Source organism: Oratosquilla oratoria, chromosome 2, assembly GCF_046742065.1.
Source record: "Oratosquilla oratoria isolate Oo_2021 chromosome 2, ASM4674206v1, whole genome shotgun sequence".
Lineage (NCBI taxonomy): Eukaryota > Metazoa > Arthropoda > Malacostraca > Stomatopoda > Squillidae > Oratosquilla > Oratosquilla oratoria.
The window spans coordinates 44,237,460-44,254,959 of record NC_134778.1 but is presented as its reverse complement, the minus strand read 5'-3'; the positions used below and the strand labels follow the sequence as shown (position 1 = coordinate 44,254,959).

Here is a 17,500-nt window from a genome sequence, read left to right as displayed (position 1 = left end):
GTCCATCACTCATTAACAAGCTATATAAATCGTTAGTTCGTCCACATTTGGAATATGCTGTTTCCGTATGGTCACCGAATCTCATTAAAGACATTGACAGACTGGAAAAAGTACAACAGCGAGCCACAAAACTGATTCCAAATATAAAAAATAAATCATACGAAAATCGACTAAAACATATGAATCTGTTTTCAATAAAAAAGCGTACACTCAGAGGTGATTTGATACAGGTCTTTAAGATTCTAAAGGGAATTGACAACATCAAAAGTGACAAAATTTTCACATTGAATGAGAATCAGACAAGAAACAATGGTCTCAAACTGTCCGGAAATAGATTCAATTTGGAAGTAGGTAGAAACAACTTTGCCAACCGTGTAGTTAATGAATGGAATAAACTTCTTGCACAGGTAGTGCAATGTAGTTCAGTTCGAAGCTTTAAGAATCATTTAGATAAATACCTAAGTAAGATGCTGTAATGATTATAATTTATCTTATATTATTTGTTTTTTGTTTTGTTATCATTTGTCTGTCTGATTTTCATTTATTATTAGTTATATGTCAATTTATTGTTATTTACTATTTACCTGTTTGTTTATTATTTAACTATACCTATGCATTTATTTATGTATTTTATTTGTTATTTACATTATTATAGTTTTTTATTTATTGTTTTATTATTATGATTTTTTTCGCATCCGACCTAGATATGGACCAAAAGGTCTCCTGTCGGCATGCTCCGCCTTTGTAATCCTTTGCAATGATAAGTCAGCGATATAATGTTAAATATATCATGACTTACAGGCTTAATCAAGATGGACTTGAACACTTTTTTGGCTGTATTAGACAAATGGGCATTGCACATCAACATCCATCCCGTGCACTTTAAGCATAGATTAACATCTTTCCTTGTGGGCAGAGTCAACAAGTTATTTGGAGGGCACCATAATGTTCAGTGTGTAAATAATGATATAAATTTAACAGGATCATCCTTTTCTGATGAAAGTCCAGAAAAGCAGTCGTCTGGTAATTCAGATTTAAACTCTGAACTAATGGTGTCCTCTATGCTTTTTGCAACGCTAGACTTTGAAGACGTGGATGAAGAGGGTGAAGGGGATGATATTGCCTTAGAAGAGTCCAAAGACACTCTAGAGAACTGTATTGAGATTGAAGCACTGAGGTATGTTGGGGGTTTCATTGCTAAGAAGTTCCCTCAGTACAACTTTCTTGCCAGTGAAATGATAGAAAAGGAGACCTGGGTAGATTTCATATGTCAAATAGATAACGGATTAAAGTCACCATCAGTAGATTTTTTCAAAGCACTGCAGCAAATGGAATTTTTTTCTTAATTGTTACCACGGAGACAAATCATTAAAGGATGAGGTAAACTCCACATCCAAAATGTGCACAGAAATATGCAAATATGTGAACCTACCAAGTGATGTTATAAAGTTTTTTGTTAAATGCAGACTGTATTTTCGGTTGCGAGTTTTAAACAGGAACTTATCGAACTCGCCGAGAAAAGTAAAAAATAAATTATGTAAATTGGTGAAGTGAAATGAAATCTGAAATGACTTGCATTTTATTCGATTCCCACCTTGGTATGCAATCTAAATTCCAAAATAATTTTGGTGTTAAAGTTTTTTCTTGATAATCTACAATGTTTATTCTTCAATTAGTAATATAGTATGATATAGGGGTATTCAGTGGCTGTAACAAGTGTACACAGCAATGAGAGTTGGCCAGTGGAATGTTATTCTTCAGCAGGTAATCCTCATATCATCGATAATTCATGCCATATCCTTTAAGTTTGGCAAATCGTTTTCTTCATAGACAAAGATAATTGTTTGTGGTAAATGGATTCATAGACTTGGATAGCTTGCCCTCTACACAAAGATTAACCTTTAAATTTCTTTATTAAATATGTCAAAAATAAACCACAAGAATATTTTTCCAAAATGGAACCCCCATTTTAACGGTTGCAGAACATGAAATAGGTAAGTCTCCCAGAAAATATGTGGTGCCTGTACGTTTTCTCTTTTACCTAACATTTTCACTTACGTTTTCACCATTTTCTCTGTGGGCTCCACTTCTGATGACGTCACAACATGCGCGTGAGTAGACCTTGTATTCTCTCGGTCTTGCTTGTAATAATCAGTCTAGTAAAATTGGCGTTACGGAAGTCGGGTACTTTTTCTGATTTTAGATTTACTAGTCTAGATTTTAATTTTTAATGTTATAATACGATGATCGCTAGTACTGAATATTGGGCCGACATTCACTTCATTTACAAAATTCTCTGTTGTAAAAAATATTAGGTCATGGATATTATTTTCTCGCGTCGGTTTGATTACGCATTGATTGAAGTCACTTTCTAGTAAGTTACTATAAAAGTCTCGTCCTATATGCGAATTCAAATGATCGCCCCATCTCTTAACCGGTAAGTTAAAGTCTCCCATGATTACAGTCTCGCAGCGTTGGTTAGTTTCTAAGATTAAATAAAATAAATTTTCATCATTTTTCAGCTGCTGACTTGGTCTGTAAACAAATCCAATCATTACTTTAGATTAATTACAATTGTTTTAAATTTTAACAAACAATGTATCAACATTTGTTACTGTCTCTGTTTTTAACAGTGATGGTTGGAAGGAATTGTGGACATAAAAGATTAGTCCACCACCTATTCTACTTTCTCTTTCGCAACTGAAAATTGAATAGCTCGGCAAACGGTATTCCGCAATAAAACCTCGACTTGATGTATCCAACCATGATTCTGTTATTCCTATCACGTGATAGTTAGCTGTCGCTGCAAGAGTTTCAAGTTCTTCAAATTTGTTTCGTGAGTTACGAGCATTAACGTAACAGAGGTTGCTATCTGGACTGAAGGTCACTTTTCTTTTTTGCTCTATTACGGAAGAACTGATGGGGACGCCACTGAGGAGTTTTTTCCTGATGTCAGACAAGCTGTTGCTGAGCAACCTACCGAACCTTGCTGCCCCCGCCACATTTAAATGGAGACCGTCTTCCTCAGTTTTTCATAAAAATATAAATTAACCCAAAAATTGATGAAATGAACTTTTTCTTGTTCACATAAGGATGTTACTCTGTTATTCGCACTGAATGCGATGTAAAATTTATCGATGCTGAAAAATCTATTGAAGGATCTTTCACTTCTCTTGAATCTGGGAAGGATCCCTGAAATTACAAGGCATTTCTTAGAAACCTTTTCCTTGCATTTCTTTTTCATTCTTCGGTACTTTTCAATAAGTTCCTCCGATCGCGTTGACTCGACATCATTTGTACCAGCGTGAATTGTAAATACCGTGTTCGAGTCCGCGTCTTTGGTGACATCGTCACAAAATTCGGCAATGCCATAGAGTCCGGCACCTCTATACATATAACACTTTCTGCGGCCATTTGAAGATCGACCACAGACCTCTTCGGGTTAGTGCCTGACCATGGGGTCCCCGACTAAACGAGTTTTGAAGTCGTCCTTCATGGCTGAACCCGAAACTTCAAAACTATTGTAAGTGATGAGTCCTGACAATTTAGGTGCCTTTCTGCGGGGTTTGGCACATTTCCTGGCCTGTTGCCATCCCTCATCCATTGATGCGGGTGGGGAGGCTTCTTGCAGAGTAGGTTGGGGACTATCCTGTGAAGTAGGAGGGTCATTTTGGGGGGCCACATTCTCAGGCGAGGGTGTCGGTGGTAGCGATTGTGGGATTGTTCACAAGTTCGCGGTCACGAACTCCACAAGAACCTCATATTTCGCCTTGAGGCCCTTCAGTGAGTCACACTGCTCCTGGAGAGAGTTGCACTTTTTCTTCAGATCATTGATCTGCTGGGAGTTTTTGACTTGTCTATCTTTATAGACACACGTGGGGCAAATAGACAAGTTTCTGAAATACTGCGTTGCCACCCTGCATCTGCAGTTCTCGCCGGTTCGTAAGTTTGAAGAAGGAAGAGGAGGAGGAGGAAGAGGAGGAGGAAGAGGAGGAAGAGGAGGAGGAGGAAGAGGAGGAAGAGGAGGAGGAAGAGGAGGAAAAGGAGTATTTTGTTGACAATAATCATCTATTCTATCCTTGGGAAGGAACAATATCGTGGACTCGGAGAGGTCTTGGTCAAGGAGAGAGGTTGAAGGGTAGTAGATCAGAGGGAGAGTGGAAGCTGAGGGGTTGGCAGCATCATTTTTTGAGTGGTGTTTGGTCTTCAATCATAGAAAAAATACTGTGCGACTCTGGTCCGTAGAGGTGTCACTAAAGTCCCTAAAACGTGGAATGCATTAAATGGATGCAGGCAATACTTCATAGAGAGGGTGGAAGAAGATAAGGAGGAGAAGGACCAGGAGTAGACGAGTAGGATGAGGGAACGGAGGAAGATGAATAGAAGAGAGGAGGAGAAGGGATGGAGAGGTACGGAGGAAGAAGAGAAGGGAAAAGAGAAAGAAGAAGAAGGGGAGAAAGGTTAAAGAAAGTGGAAGAAAAGGAAGAGGAGAAGAAGGTGAGGAGGAGGAGGGTGAGGAGGAGGAGGGAGTGGTGGAGGAGGAAGAAGAAGAGGAGGGAGGAAGGAGGAGGAGGACGCGAGTAGTGGGTGGAAAGCAAGGATCTCCTGCCGAGTCGGCAAACTATGACGTCACACTCATGAGTGATGAAGTCATTGCCTTGTAATTGAGCTCTGCTACTGAAGTACTAGAAGACGCATAGGGTATACTGCCTAAAGGTGACCTACTCCCTATATTCTTCCTCATCTTCCCTCTCGTCCTCCCCCTCCTGTTCTCCTTCTCGTACTCCCCCCCTCTCTCTTCGTTTCTTACTCCTCTTCTATTAATGAAAGTTTGTATACAAGACTACAACACTACAAATGCATGTCTGTTATCGTATTCCAAGACAAGATGAAAAACTAGGGGGAGTAGATGCAGTGATAGTAAGAACGTTTACTATAAATTATCGGAAATTTTGAAATGTCTTAATTAAGACATCAGATTACCGGTTGATTTAAAACACCCAGGAATAGAACTATTTAATATAACAAAAATATATCTAAAGTATTAAAATCAAGTACTTGAATTTTGTAATGGAATTGATAAAGTTATTTGTGATCTCAATATTATGATCTCGTTTCCAGCGCTATCGTTGACGTCAACAAAACAAATGAGAAACAAGTGTAAACAGTTAGGGAGGAATGTCAAAATTGCCAAGAAGATAGCCTTTTGCAACACGGGAATCTATTTTGTAAGTAAATCATGCAAATATTATTGATACATGTGGTTATTAGGAATAGAGTATGAATAGAAGTTACGTATTTTCTTTTAAAAATGGCCCAGACTTAAACATGATCAGTCTCGTACCTGTACCTGTCAGATCATTTGAGAGTTTAGAACTTCTCTTCGAATACATTATAGTATTACAGTAGTTCTAATTAAGATGCAATTTCAGCAGACAGCAATGACTGCTGTATTGATATTGGCAGTGTATCATTGGAATCTATAAGTTATTTATTTACCAAGATGTTGAAAACCAGGTAAAAAGTAATGCAAATTAATATTAAGTTGAAGTACCGTTTGGTTATAACATTGTCAAGGCCTTAGAAAGTTAATGAAATTGTCAAAATAACATCATATGATTAGAATTACATGGCAAGAGCCAGAACAGAATAATAAGTGAAGGGCTCTTGGAGTATTGGAAGTAGACAGTAGTCACATAGGTGATAGGGGTACTGCATGAAAGTATACATTATGATTATAGCAGAGTGGCAAGCATAACTGAGGAGGGTGAATAATGGATATTATCTTAGAAATTATAGCTATATCACACAGTGTGCTCTGTAGAATGAAAACCGTTGAAATAGAGTTGTCAAGGAGTGGGATGGGAATATATTGTCATCACAACATCCTCTGTTTTACTGTGTATCAACTAGAAGTTTATTGGCCCTGCAGTGTTTGACTTACTCTGAGATTATTGTCATTTATCATATATAAGCACAAAGAATTTTTATTTCTTCTGAAATAAGGTAGCAGTTTGAACCATCTGTCAATTTCTGTGGAATATTATCACATACTTCCTTGAACATCAACAAAAACAGGGCAGCTGACCACACAATAGGAAAGATATTTTTGAAACGTTTTTTTGGACATTATAAACTTATTTATTTTTATATTGTTCTGTGGTGGTCTGGAACTCAAAAATATGAGTATATATGTATTAGAGAATTTTTATAAAAATAAAGTTCTCTACCCTGTATTTTCACCGAGGCTCTAACTTTTATTGCATGTTTGACTGAAAGTTATTTATCATAATTTAAGTTATTTATAACTCACAGGAAACCTTTGAATATTATGATTTCCATGACTTTGACAACATCACCTCAGGCATTTTAATACTACTTAAAAAAATAGTGCAAAGAAAGTTATTCTTCACTTATGACACTGAGTACATAAAAGCTGTTATGGTGGTGTGATGAAGGTTTCTTGTTTGTTTAAGGGTACTTCAAGTTACATATACATATTTAAGTATGTGCTCACAAATGAATATATGTGTTAGATAAAAAGGAAACATACAGCTAGTGTCAGCAAAAATAGTTATTGAATTTGACAAGGTCCCAAATAAATTTTGTTATCTGTCTATTAGTAAAAAGGTCTTTCATTGGCAGTGCCTTGTAACTCATTTCACTGTTAAAACCTTTTTTGTATTGCTAACAGTATTGTTTCTTACTGATAGGTTGTATTGAAATTTGTTATTATGGCTGTAAACTTTTTTCCAAAGGATTTGCAGGATTTGTAATTGCTGATAATTCCTGTTTGTATGATTTCAGATGAGGCCTGTGTACTATGTTACGCATTGAATCCTACATCACCCCTATTCTTCTCAGCTATGTTGACAAATACATTAAAAATCTTAAGCCAGAAGACTCACAGGTAAGGTGTATCTTTTATTATAATTGTGTATTTTACTGCTCAATTGGTGAAGTGGAGGACTTTTAATATAAAGATCTAGAAGCCTGACTTTGTGATTACCTAGGACCCACAGAAGTTATCTGGTATAGAATAGAGGATTCCTATACACTTTTGATATACTATATTAAAAGTTTTGGGATTGATAGTCAAGGTGCAGCAAAGAAAATAGGTTGTTCCTCCAGCCACTCTTGGACCTGTTGATCTCTGTTCTCTAAGTCAGAGTAAGCCCTAGATATGGAGGAAAAAATATAAGATATACAGGAGAGGGGTGATTGAGATTTTTTTTTTTATTCGTTTATATAATTATTTTTTTAAGATGTGGATATGTGTTTTGTGTCAATCATCCCCTTCCCCCCACATATTATGAGGGAGAAAGAGTCTATGGCGTCTATATACAAAAAGGCCTCTTCTTCCCTCTCGTATAGAAGGTAGCTAGCCAAGGTACGCATAAGCCCTTCACCTGTCCAATATCTATCTAATGCCCATTTGCTTAATGCATTGAGGATGAAGGGCCAGCCCTGACCCCCCTCCCTCCCCTCAACCCACTACTTAGGTCAGAAGCAGTACAACAAGATATAGCACCTCCACATCAAGGCCTAACAGCTAAAAGTAGCTTACCCCTAACATGGCAACCCTCCTTCCTTCCTTATCTACTCATCCACATTTTATGTATTTACCTAAAAGTTTTTACTGAAATATAGAGGAAAGGAGCATTTCTCATGGGGTCCTGTCTTTTACTCCTCAAATACCAAGACATTTTGGCTTCCTCCTTTTTTAAGATGGAAAAGGCCTTTTTGTATATAGAATTGTTTCTTGTTTGAATTGAATCTTGTTTCACAAGGGCCTGGAATGAATTTATTTAATGTACATTATTTCTTATGGAAACATATTCAATATGTGAGCAGTTTGATATTAGAACAACCCTCGTGAAGGAATATTTGTGTACTGAAATTCTGCAGTGAAGGCAAATTAAAAAAAAACTGAAAATACTGAGAATTGTGGGAGGTAAAGAATGCAGACAGCAGAAAGAATAAGTTATCACTGTATACCAAATCTGGGAAGGTGTGCAAGGATGTGTATGAAGTGCAATTGTGCACCAGTGAACATTGACGTACATTGCACAATAAAACTTTTGTATAGAATCGTACATGAAACTTGTAACAACAGTAAATAATATAATATTATACAAATTTATACAAATTTAAATATTGTACAAATTACTATACATATGAAAAAAATATACAAATGAAAATGCAAAAAAATTGCATATATATGTATTGTTTATTCATATTTTCAGTATTGTAAGTTTTGTTGGTAAAGAATTTTTCTTGTCTTAGGTGTCTTTGTGGGGAGGAGATGCTGTTTTCAACAATTTGGATTTACGACTTGATGTGTTGGAGCAGGAATTGACCCTTCCATTTTCTTTTGTGAATGGTCACATCCATGAGTTAAGGATCCATGTTCCTTGGACAAAACTTACCTCAGAACCTATAATTATTACCATCAATACCATCGGTAAGGAATTAGTCATACTGATACTTGACATTCTAGTGTGAGATGTGTGAATTAAGAATTGCTTTTTGATTTATGTTATAAACATGATAAATCTTTTCATTGTTGATGCTCACTGTAATATGTTGTTTGGATATTATAGATGTATACAGAGATAAAAGATTATTATTTCTAATATATTTGTGTACTTAACTTTCTTCGTTTAAACAGAATGTATCCTAAAACTTAAAGATGAAGATTCTGCGGGATCAGACACTTCCAGCAATACAACCAGCAGTGGAACAAAGGCACAAGACCAACGTAAAAGACTCAAAAGGTATAGGAATCTTGATTGATGATCTTAAGAGATCATAAAAAAAGATTCAACTTAATTTTACTGAATTGGTGCCAAGTAGAATATACCCAGTAATTTATTTGTGCTCCACAAGTTTTTATGATATATCCTGATATTTTGTATCTTTCAGACATGATTTGGAAGCTCCTACCAGTTATGTACAAGGGCTCATTAATCGGATCATTAATAATGTATCAATTGTGTGTAACAATCTTGTCCTTAAATATGTGGAAGATGATATTGTTCTCTCCATTAATGTGAAAACTTTGGAGCTTCAGTCTGTTGATGGAGAATGGACCCCAGCTTTCATAGGTAAATGGTTGTAAGAAATGTTGATGTTGCAGGTGTGCATTTTTTTTTTTTTATGGTCAGTATTGCAAGTAGGCCAGAGGTATGGAGGCAGAAAGGAAGAATCAAAATAAGTTTCAGAGGAAGTGTTTGAAAAATATGATAGGTGCTCGGCTCTGTTGGTTGTCAGGCCGGATGGCCCTTCACCGCTTTCACTATGCCTCTCCAGATGGTTCTATCCTCTGTCAATTCTTTCCAGTCCTCTCTTGGTGCCACTCTCTCCACGTTCTTCTTTACTCCATCCATCCACTGGTGCTGCAAGGATAAAATGAGAAATGTGGAAATAAAGTAGAGAGCAGTGTGGAATGAGAGCTGTTGGATAGGGTAGATCAAAGAATACTGGGATGGCTTGGGCATATGGAAAGAATGAGTGATGAAAGACAAGGAAAAAAATGTGGACAGCAGAAATGGAAGGAGTGAATTTGAGGGGAAGATAAAAAATGAGGATGATGGATGGGATGAAGGGGCCATTGAGTGCAAGAAGTATCTTTTGGGTAAGGAAGAAGAGTACAAAACATAGGAGTAAATGGGGAATGGTTGTAAAAGGATGAAGAAATGGCATAGATCAAACAGATGTTCTTTTTATCTGGTTTTCCAATTTTTTTTTTAGTGTGTTAGTGGGGAGGGGAGAGTTGCAATATAATTAAGCAGATAAGGGTAAACAATTGTGACCGTCAGGCCCTAGTGTGGAAGAGCTGTGTCTTGCTATATTGCCCTTGACCTGAGCAGTGTGGCAAGGAATAAGAATGACCTTTCATCCATGAGGTGCTAAAATGGGTGGAGTAGTGAATGTGTTTTGTTTGTATGTGGAGTAGGTGTATGTTTTGAGTTGGCCAATCCCCTTGTAAGAGTAAAAAGGCCTTTTAATAAGTGTTTCAGGTAGAATGAGGTGGTTTCTTTATATGTTTTAAGTGGAAAGGAATGAAAGGGACTTATGTGATGGGAGTCACAAGGGATAAGATGTTTTTCTTCCATGCTTAGCCCACCACCTTGCTTTGTTTGTAATGGCTGATGGGATAAAGAAATGAAGTGTTTATAGTCAAACAGATTAAGTATTTGTTAGATTCTCTGTTTTAAGATATTTTTATTTTTCACACAGATTTAACAGCAGAAGATCTGACTTTAAGGAATCTGGTCACTCTCACAGACTTTACAGTTTGCCTTGATAAGAGAAATGCATCTGGGAAAATTGAAAATTATCAGGTTTGTTGAATTTGTGCAAGATTTATGTGATGAAATGAAATAACAGATGTTGCATGGGTTTTCATTGTGTCTTACTTGCACATCATTTGTAGTTTAATTATGTAATTTGCATTATTTTTTTTAAGTAGTTATTGAATGCATTACAGGAAGCATATTAAAAGGAGTGGTGATGAAAGTGTGCAAGTTTTTGTCTTGTGAAACAAATCCTAACAAGAATCTATCCTCTTTTCACCCATCTTCAAATTCCATTAACATCTGCACCTCTTATCAGGAGGTGCAGTTCTAAAGTGCTGGGATACTGTTCCTAGACTGAACCAAGATCTTGCTTTGCTATCTTTCTTTCACTCTCTTAAATGAAAAGAACACTAGTGACTGCCTCCCTCTTCTTCTAATTGTGAAAGATTGGTAGGTGAAATACCTTGAAGAAATAAATGTTTTGACAGGTATTTACCTAGTTGAAATATACGGGAGGGGAGCTATGCTCGTGGTGACCTGTCTTTGTATCTCTCCACATCAAGTTTTATCTTAAAATCTTGTATAGTGTTTGCACATACTGTTTTGTTGTCTAATTTGTTCCATGTATTTTTGTGTGGGAAACTGTTCCTTTTAAAGTTTTTTCTATAACTATCCTTTTTCAGTTTTTTCCGTGTCCTCTCGTTTTACCGTTGTCCCACACTAACAAGTCGTTTCTGTCAAAAACTTCTATTCCTTTCATTATTCTGTAGATAGTCAGCAAATCTCCTCTTTCTCTTCTTTGTTCCAGAGTTGGTAGATTCAATTTGGACAGTCTTTGCTCATATGTTAGCTCGGCAAGAGTCGGTGCTAGTTTGGTTGTCGCTCTTTGTAATCTTTCTAGTTTCTTATTATTCTTTTTGGTACTGGGTGTCCAAAGGGATGCTGTGTACTCAAGTTTTGGTCTTATTAGTGTAATTAGTATTTTCTTTATCATTTCTTCATCCATATAAGCAAATGCCACTTTGATTGACCTCAATAAGTTGTATGTTTCTCTGAATATTTGATTTATATGCATATCTGGTTTCATGTCCTTTCCAGTCATTACTCCAAGATCTTTTTCCGAGTTTGCTTTTTTTATTTTTTCTTCCCCAATTCTGTAATCTTTTGATATTCTGTTTTTGCTCTTTCCAAATTCCATTATACTACATTTCTTTATATTAAATTTTACTTCCCACTTTTGAGTCCAATTCCATATCGTGTCCAGATCTTGTTGCAATGAGTTGCAGTCCTCTTCCGTTTTTACCTTCTTTAGTAATTTTGCATCATCTGCAAAGAAATTCATATAACACTCCACACCTTCATTCATGTTATTAATGTATACGGCGAACATGATCGGGGCCAGTACTGATCCTTGCGGGACACCACTTTTTACTTCTTCCCAGTTGGAGAATTGTTCTCTAATTACAACTCTCATTTTCCTCCCAATCAGGAAGTCTTTCATCCATTCCAATAATTTTCCTCTGATGCCACCTTTTGACTCTTATCTTATTTATTAGTTTCCTATGAGGTACCTTATCGAATGCCTTTTGCAGGTCCAGAAAAGCACAGCTTGGCCACAGAATCAAGTTGCTCTGGATGTAGTTGCCATACAGAAAACACTCAACATCTCATCCTACACTGCCCTACTCTAGTCTTATCCAGACAGCAACACAATATCTCTTCCTTGTGATTTTTGGGCCAGATTGGTGATTGTTGTTGGTTATCTGGGAGCCATGGGTCTTCTATAAGAGAGACCTGGGGCAGTGAATTGATTGTTATAGTATACAGGGGTTGAGGTAGTTTTATGGGGTTCTGTTTCATGTATTGTGGTATACAGGGTAATGCTCATGGGTTCCTGTCTCTTATGTCCATTTATCATGATGATGATGATATGGTTTAACGTCACACACTCTCCCCCTATTGGGAGGCTAGGATGGTGTCCCTCACAGAGGGCTTTGTAGCATGGAATTTAATGAACCATGCCCTTGGTTCAACTTTGCTGGTGGCAGGATTCGAACCGCCCTCACCTCGACCTTTGCCGCAAGTAACGACGCCCTAACCTGCTTGTATTTACCAAATTGTAGTATACAGGAAAGGAGCAACTCTTGTTGAGTCATATCTCTTACTCGCTAATTTATCATACCTAGCCTCAAGTTCATGTACAATTCCAATTTGGTTTATATCCTTAATTTCCAATTATCATATTTAAGATTTGAACTCCTGTATTATTCCAGCTTGAGCCATATCCCCTTCTAACTTATTCCCAGTATTTATGCATATATATGGTGAGTCACTACAACTAGGGAATGATAATTACATTATTTTTTTTATTTTTTTTTCATTACTGTAGCTGCTGTAATTTGTGGACTGTAGTCCTTATATTGATTTGTATCTTTTCTCCTTCAGGAGCCCCTGTTGTACCGATGTTCACTTTCATGTCGGGTTATACGTAATTATGAAAGTGTCAACTCCATGCAGCCGCTTCGAACACGTTACGATCTCTTTTGCCCACAACTGCACTTCAGCTTGTCAGATACGCAATTGCCCATGTTCTTGCGACTCATACAGCTGGCCCTCGCCCTCTACTATGGACACTTAAGCAACCCAACAGACCCCAAGGAAAATGTGACTTCAGAAAAAGAAGAGGATCATGATGTTGATAGTGAGTAATTTATATTGTTTTGATCTTGAGATGTTGCTAACTAGGGGTACTTATTTGTATATACCTAACTGTACATAATAATGATAATGATATTAGTTGTTGCCTTGAGTTTCACTGAGTGGAAAACCCACAGTCCCACAGCATCTGGCAATGGTCCTAGCGCCTTCATACAGATCCAACATGCACTCATTTATCTTAAAAAGAATGCCACTCCTTCTCTCCTCTACCTTCCTACTACTCCTGACAGGTTTTCCAGTTAGTGAAACTCAAGGCAACAATTGATTGATTGATTGATTAAAAGCCTCTTCTCCCTTACAAGGAAGATATCTAAGTCGAAGCATGCTCCACATAAAAACATGGTTAAAGTCCCTCTCATCTTAGTGTAACTTTTATCACATGCTCTACATGAATCACATAGTGCTTTGGTTGATGATGATATCAGCAAATAGATGCAAAATAGAAATTGTGAGTAATATCACATTCATATCAGATGTTGCAGTGGGTGATGATTCTTGGAGCTCTTGGGCTTGGTCAGTGGGTTCTGCCCTCCTGCCTGTGTACTGGGAGGATGAAGAAGGGATGGCCACTAGCCGCCATTATAGGCTAAAGAAGATTTTACATCTTGGAATGTATGTAGAAACTGCAACTTGGACTTTCAAGGTAAATTTTATTTATTTATTTATTTTTGTTTTTTTCATTTTTCTCACCTTTATGTTCACTTCTTTTTATTTCTTTTCCATTTTCTCTCTATTTCTTATCTAGCTTTTTTATTTTCATATATTAAACTCTCCAGTTAATGTTTGAGATGTCTCTCTTTTTCCTTAAAATTTCAGGACTTCTATATTTACCTTCATAGCTATATTCATTTTATATATTACAAAGGAAAGTAGCTAAGCTTATAGGACTCCATCTCCTTCTCTATATATATCATACCCAGTTTTAGATTAATTTATTACAAAGGAGGAGCATACCAACAGGTGACCTTTTGGTCCATAACCAGGTCGGATAGAAGAAGAAGAAAAAAAAAAATATATATATATATATATATATATATATATATATATATATATATATATATATATATATATATGACGTAAGCGGAATAGGAAACACAGGGGTCTTAGTCTTGAGTTTATTCCTAACTAGTTTCGCAGGTATGCTTTTTCAAAGGAATAGGTTTACAAACGGGCTGTGGGCATTATATACATGGGGTGGACCTCACCACCTCCCCGAGTTACCATAGTTGGTGATGAGTGTGAACATTACATTGTGGCTAACGTAACAATGATGAAATATATATATTTTTTTAATATGATAACACTAATAACAGAGAAATTATTAATAGTAATTGTAACAATGATAACAATGATATTATCATTATATATATTTATATTTTTATTATCATTATATTATTATTATTATTATCATTATTATTATTTTCATTATCTTTGTTATTATTGTTATTATTATTGTTACTATTATTATTTAAATATTTAATTTTTCATTTTTATTGTCATTGTTATCACTATTATTGTTATTACTATTAATAATTTCTTTGTTATTAGTATTATAATATTTTTATTTTTATTATTATTATTATTATCATTATTATTATTATTACTTTTATTTTACTGTTATTATTATTACTTTTATTTTATTATTATTATCATTATTATTATTATTACTTCTATTTTATTGTTATTATCATTTTTGTTATTGTTATTGTTACTATTATTATTTAAATATTTAATTTTTCATTTTTATCATCATTGTTATCATTGTTACAATTACTATTAATAATTTCTTTGTTATTAGTGTTATCATATTTAATTTAAAAAATTCATCATTGTTACGTTAGCCACAATGTAATGTTCACACTCGTCACCAACTATGGTAACTCGGGGAGGTGGTGAGGTCCACCCCATGTATATAATGCCCACAGCCCGTTTGTAAACCTATTCCTTTGAAAAAGCATACCTGCGAAACTAGTCAGGAATAAACTCAAGACTAAGACTCCTGTGTTTTCTATTCTGCTTACGTCAACCTGTCAGAATGTCTCAATATATATATATATATATATATAATGATAATTAAATGAATAAATAAAATAAAAATTATAATATAAATAATAATAAGTACATACATACATATACCAAAGGCTTTTTCCCCCTTACATGGTGGGTAGCCAAAAAGAAAAAGGGATAGAAATCACTCCCACCCATTTCATTTCCCATATATTCCACTCCCCTCCACCCTCCTCCCTCCCTCCCATCTTGGCACCTCCTGGATGACCGGTCATCCCTGCATCCTCTCCACTGCCCTGGGTCAGAAGCAGTGTCGCAAGACACAGCACATCCACAGCAAGGCCGCTTCATAAATTCGACGACCCCCCCCTCTCCATCCCCTCATGCAGAAAAGGAGAAGACGGGGAGAAATCCCTTCGGGCTGCGTCAATTTTTTTTTCTCATACATACTTCCTCCCCCCCTTCCCCACCCACTCCCCCCCATGCATCACAGCCTCATCTATACACAACCCTTCTCCATTCACCCCTATCTTCTGTCCTCTCCCGTCCTTCCTCTACAGACATTCCTCTCTTTTGTAAAGCCCATTTCACCCCATCCATCCATCTCATCCTAGGATGCCCCCTCATATTCACTCCTTCCACCTCTGCCTTCCACACTTCTTTTACTAATCTTTCTTCACTCATTCTTTCCATAATAATAAGTAAAATAAATAAATGGGTAACGTTTGGGCTGTATCATCTTCTAGGCTGTTTTACAAGTTGGTGCATCCATTCACCTAAGAGAGTAAAAATGGTGTGGAAGGGATGAACATGAGTGGGCGACCAAGGATGAGATGGATGGATGGGGTAAAAGGAGCATTGGGAAAGAGGGTCATGTCTGTTGATGAAGGAAGGGAGAAAACAATATAGGGGTGAGTGGAGAATGGTTGTGTATGGATGATGCTGTGATGCATGAGGGGGAGTGGGTGTGGGATGGGGGGATGAGGGAGTCTGTGTGAATGATATTTTGATGCAGCACAAAGGGATTTCTCCCCATCTTTTTTTCTGTATGAGGGGATGGAAAGGGGGTTGCTGATTAAGTGAAGTGGCCTTGCTGTGGATGTGCTGTGTCTTGCTGTATTGTTTCCAACCCAGGCCAGTGGGTGAGATGCAGGAATGACCCATCATCCAGGAGGAGCCAAGAAAGTAAGGAGGGAAGGAGGGGTGGTGAATAGGAGTGGAATGTGTGGGGATGAAATGGATGGGAGTGGATTTATGCCTTTGACTTCAGTTGCCTCCCATGTAAGGGGAAAAAAGTCCTTGGTATGTGTATGTATACATCCTTTCAGAAAACAGTTTCTTGACATCCTTCAGATATGTATTATTTTTGGGTGTTTTTTGTGATTTTATTCCTGAAGCACGCTTGCTGTGAATATGATGTGTCTTGCTGCTTTACTTCTGACCCAGAGCAGTGGATACGATGCAGGGGTGACCCGTCATCCAAGAGGAGCCAAGAAAAGAGAGAGGGAGGGGTGGTGAATGCGAGTGGAGTATGTGGGGATGAAATGGATGGAAGTTGATTTTTGCCTTTGACTTTGGCTACCTCCTTTGTCATATGGTATATGGTATATGTATGTATGTACATAACCTCATGATGCCATTATGCACCAAATCAAGAGATCTTCTCTATTAGTTTTGACTACTCCTGTGAGTGGCCAAAGCACTGTGATCATTTTTCTTTTTTCTTTTAATGATGGCAGGTCTTTCCTGTGGCAAAAAGTGTGTGGAAAGCAAAGGCAGAGGGAGGGAACTTTAGGGGAGGACCAAGAATGAGGTGGATGGACAGGGTCAAAGGGGTATTGGATGTCAAACAAGGAAGAGAGAATGAAAAAGATAGAAGGGAATATAGAGTGGTTGTAAGTGGTGGGGAAGTTACATGGCCTGAAGGAATGTTGTTTCTTCCATAAATTTTTCATGCGTAAAAGTGTTCACCATAAAATGAAACGGTGGTGGTAAACCAGCTCTGGCTGTTTGGCCCTGCTATGGAAACACTGTGTTGCTGCATTGTCTTGACTCTAGTAGTGTGGCAGGAAAGTTGGATGACCCTTCATCTCAAAAGTGCTAATTTGGGAGGAATGATGACTTGGTTTTAGATGGATGTGAGGTGGGTATATACTGGGTATATACTTTGACTGAGCCACCCCTCTTATGGTGGAGAAAAGTCCTGTAGATATATCTATATATGATGTGGGTATGTGGTAGCCAAAGTCAAAACGCATAAATCCACTCCCACCCATTTCATCCCCACATACTCCACTCCCATTGGCCACCCCTCCCTCCCTCTTTTCTTGGTTCTTCCTGGATGATGGGTCATCCCTGTATCTCACCCACTGCCCTGGGTCAGAAACAGTGGAGCAAGACACAGCAAATGCACAGCAAGGCCACTTTATTTAATTGGCAACCCCCCTCTCCTTCCTCTCATACAGAAAAAGAGA

At 37.1% G+C, this 17,500-nt stretch overlaps 1 protein-coding gene across 2 annotated transcripts in view; it reads left to right on the top strand.

The window, feature by feature from the left end:
- The first annotated feature begins 5,133 nt into the window (after window positions 1-5,133).
- The window catches only part of Vps13B (vacuolar protein sorting 13B), an 88,202-nt gene continuing 75,835 nt past the window's right edge, over window positions 5,134-17,500 (top strand). For both annotated transcript variants that reach the window (XM_076208121.1, XM_076208112.1), the window contains exons 1-8: window positions 5,134-5,228; window positions 6,808-6,910; window positions 8,287-8,464; window positions 8,672-8,777; window positions 8,926-9,107; window positions 10,243-10,346; window positions 12,747-13,002; window positions 13,493-13,662. In XM_076208121.1, the coding sequence (XP_076064236.1) occupies window positions 6,824-6,910; window positions 8,287-8,464; window positions 8,672-8,777; window positions 8,926-9,107; window positions 10,243-10,346; window positions 12,747-13,002; window positions 13,493-13,662 (1,083 nt within the window). In that variant the 5' untranslated portion in view covers window positions 5,134-5,228; window positions 6,808-6,823. The remainder of the gene's footprint in view (window positions 5,229-6,807; window positions 6,911-8,286; window positions 8,465-8,671; window positions 8,778-8,925; window positions 9,108-10,242; window positions 10,347-12,746; window positions 13,003-13,492; window positions 13,663-17,500) is intronic.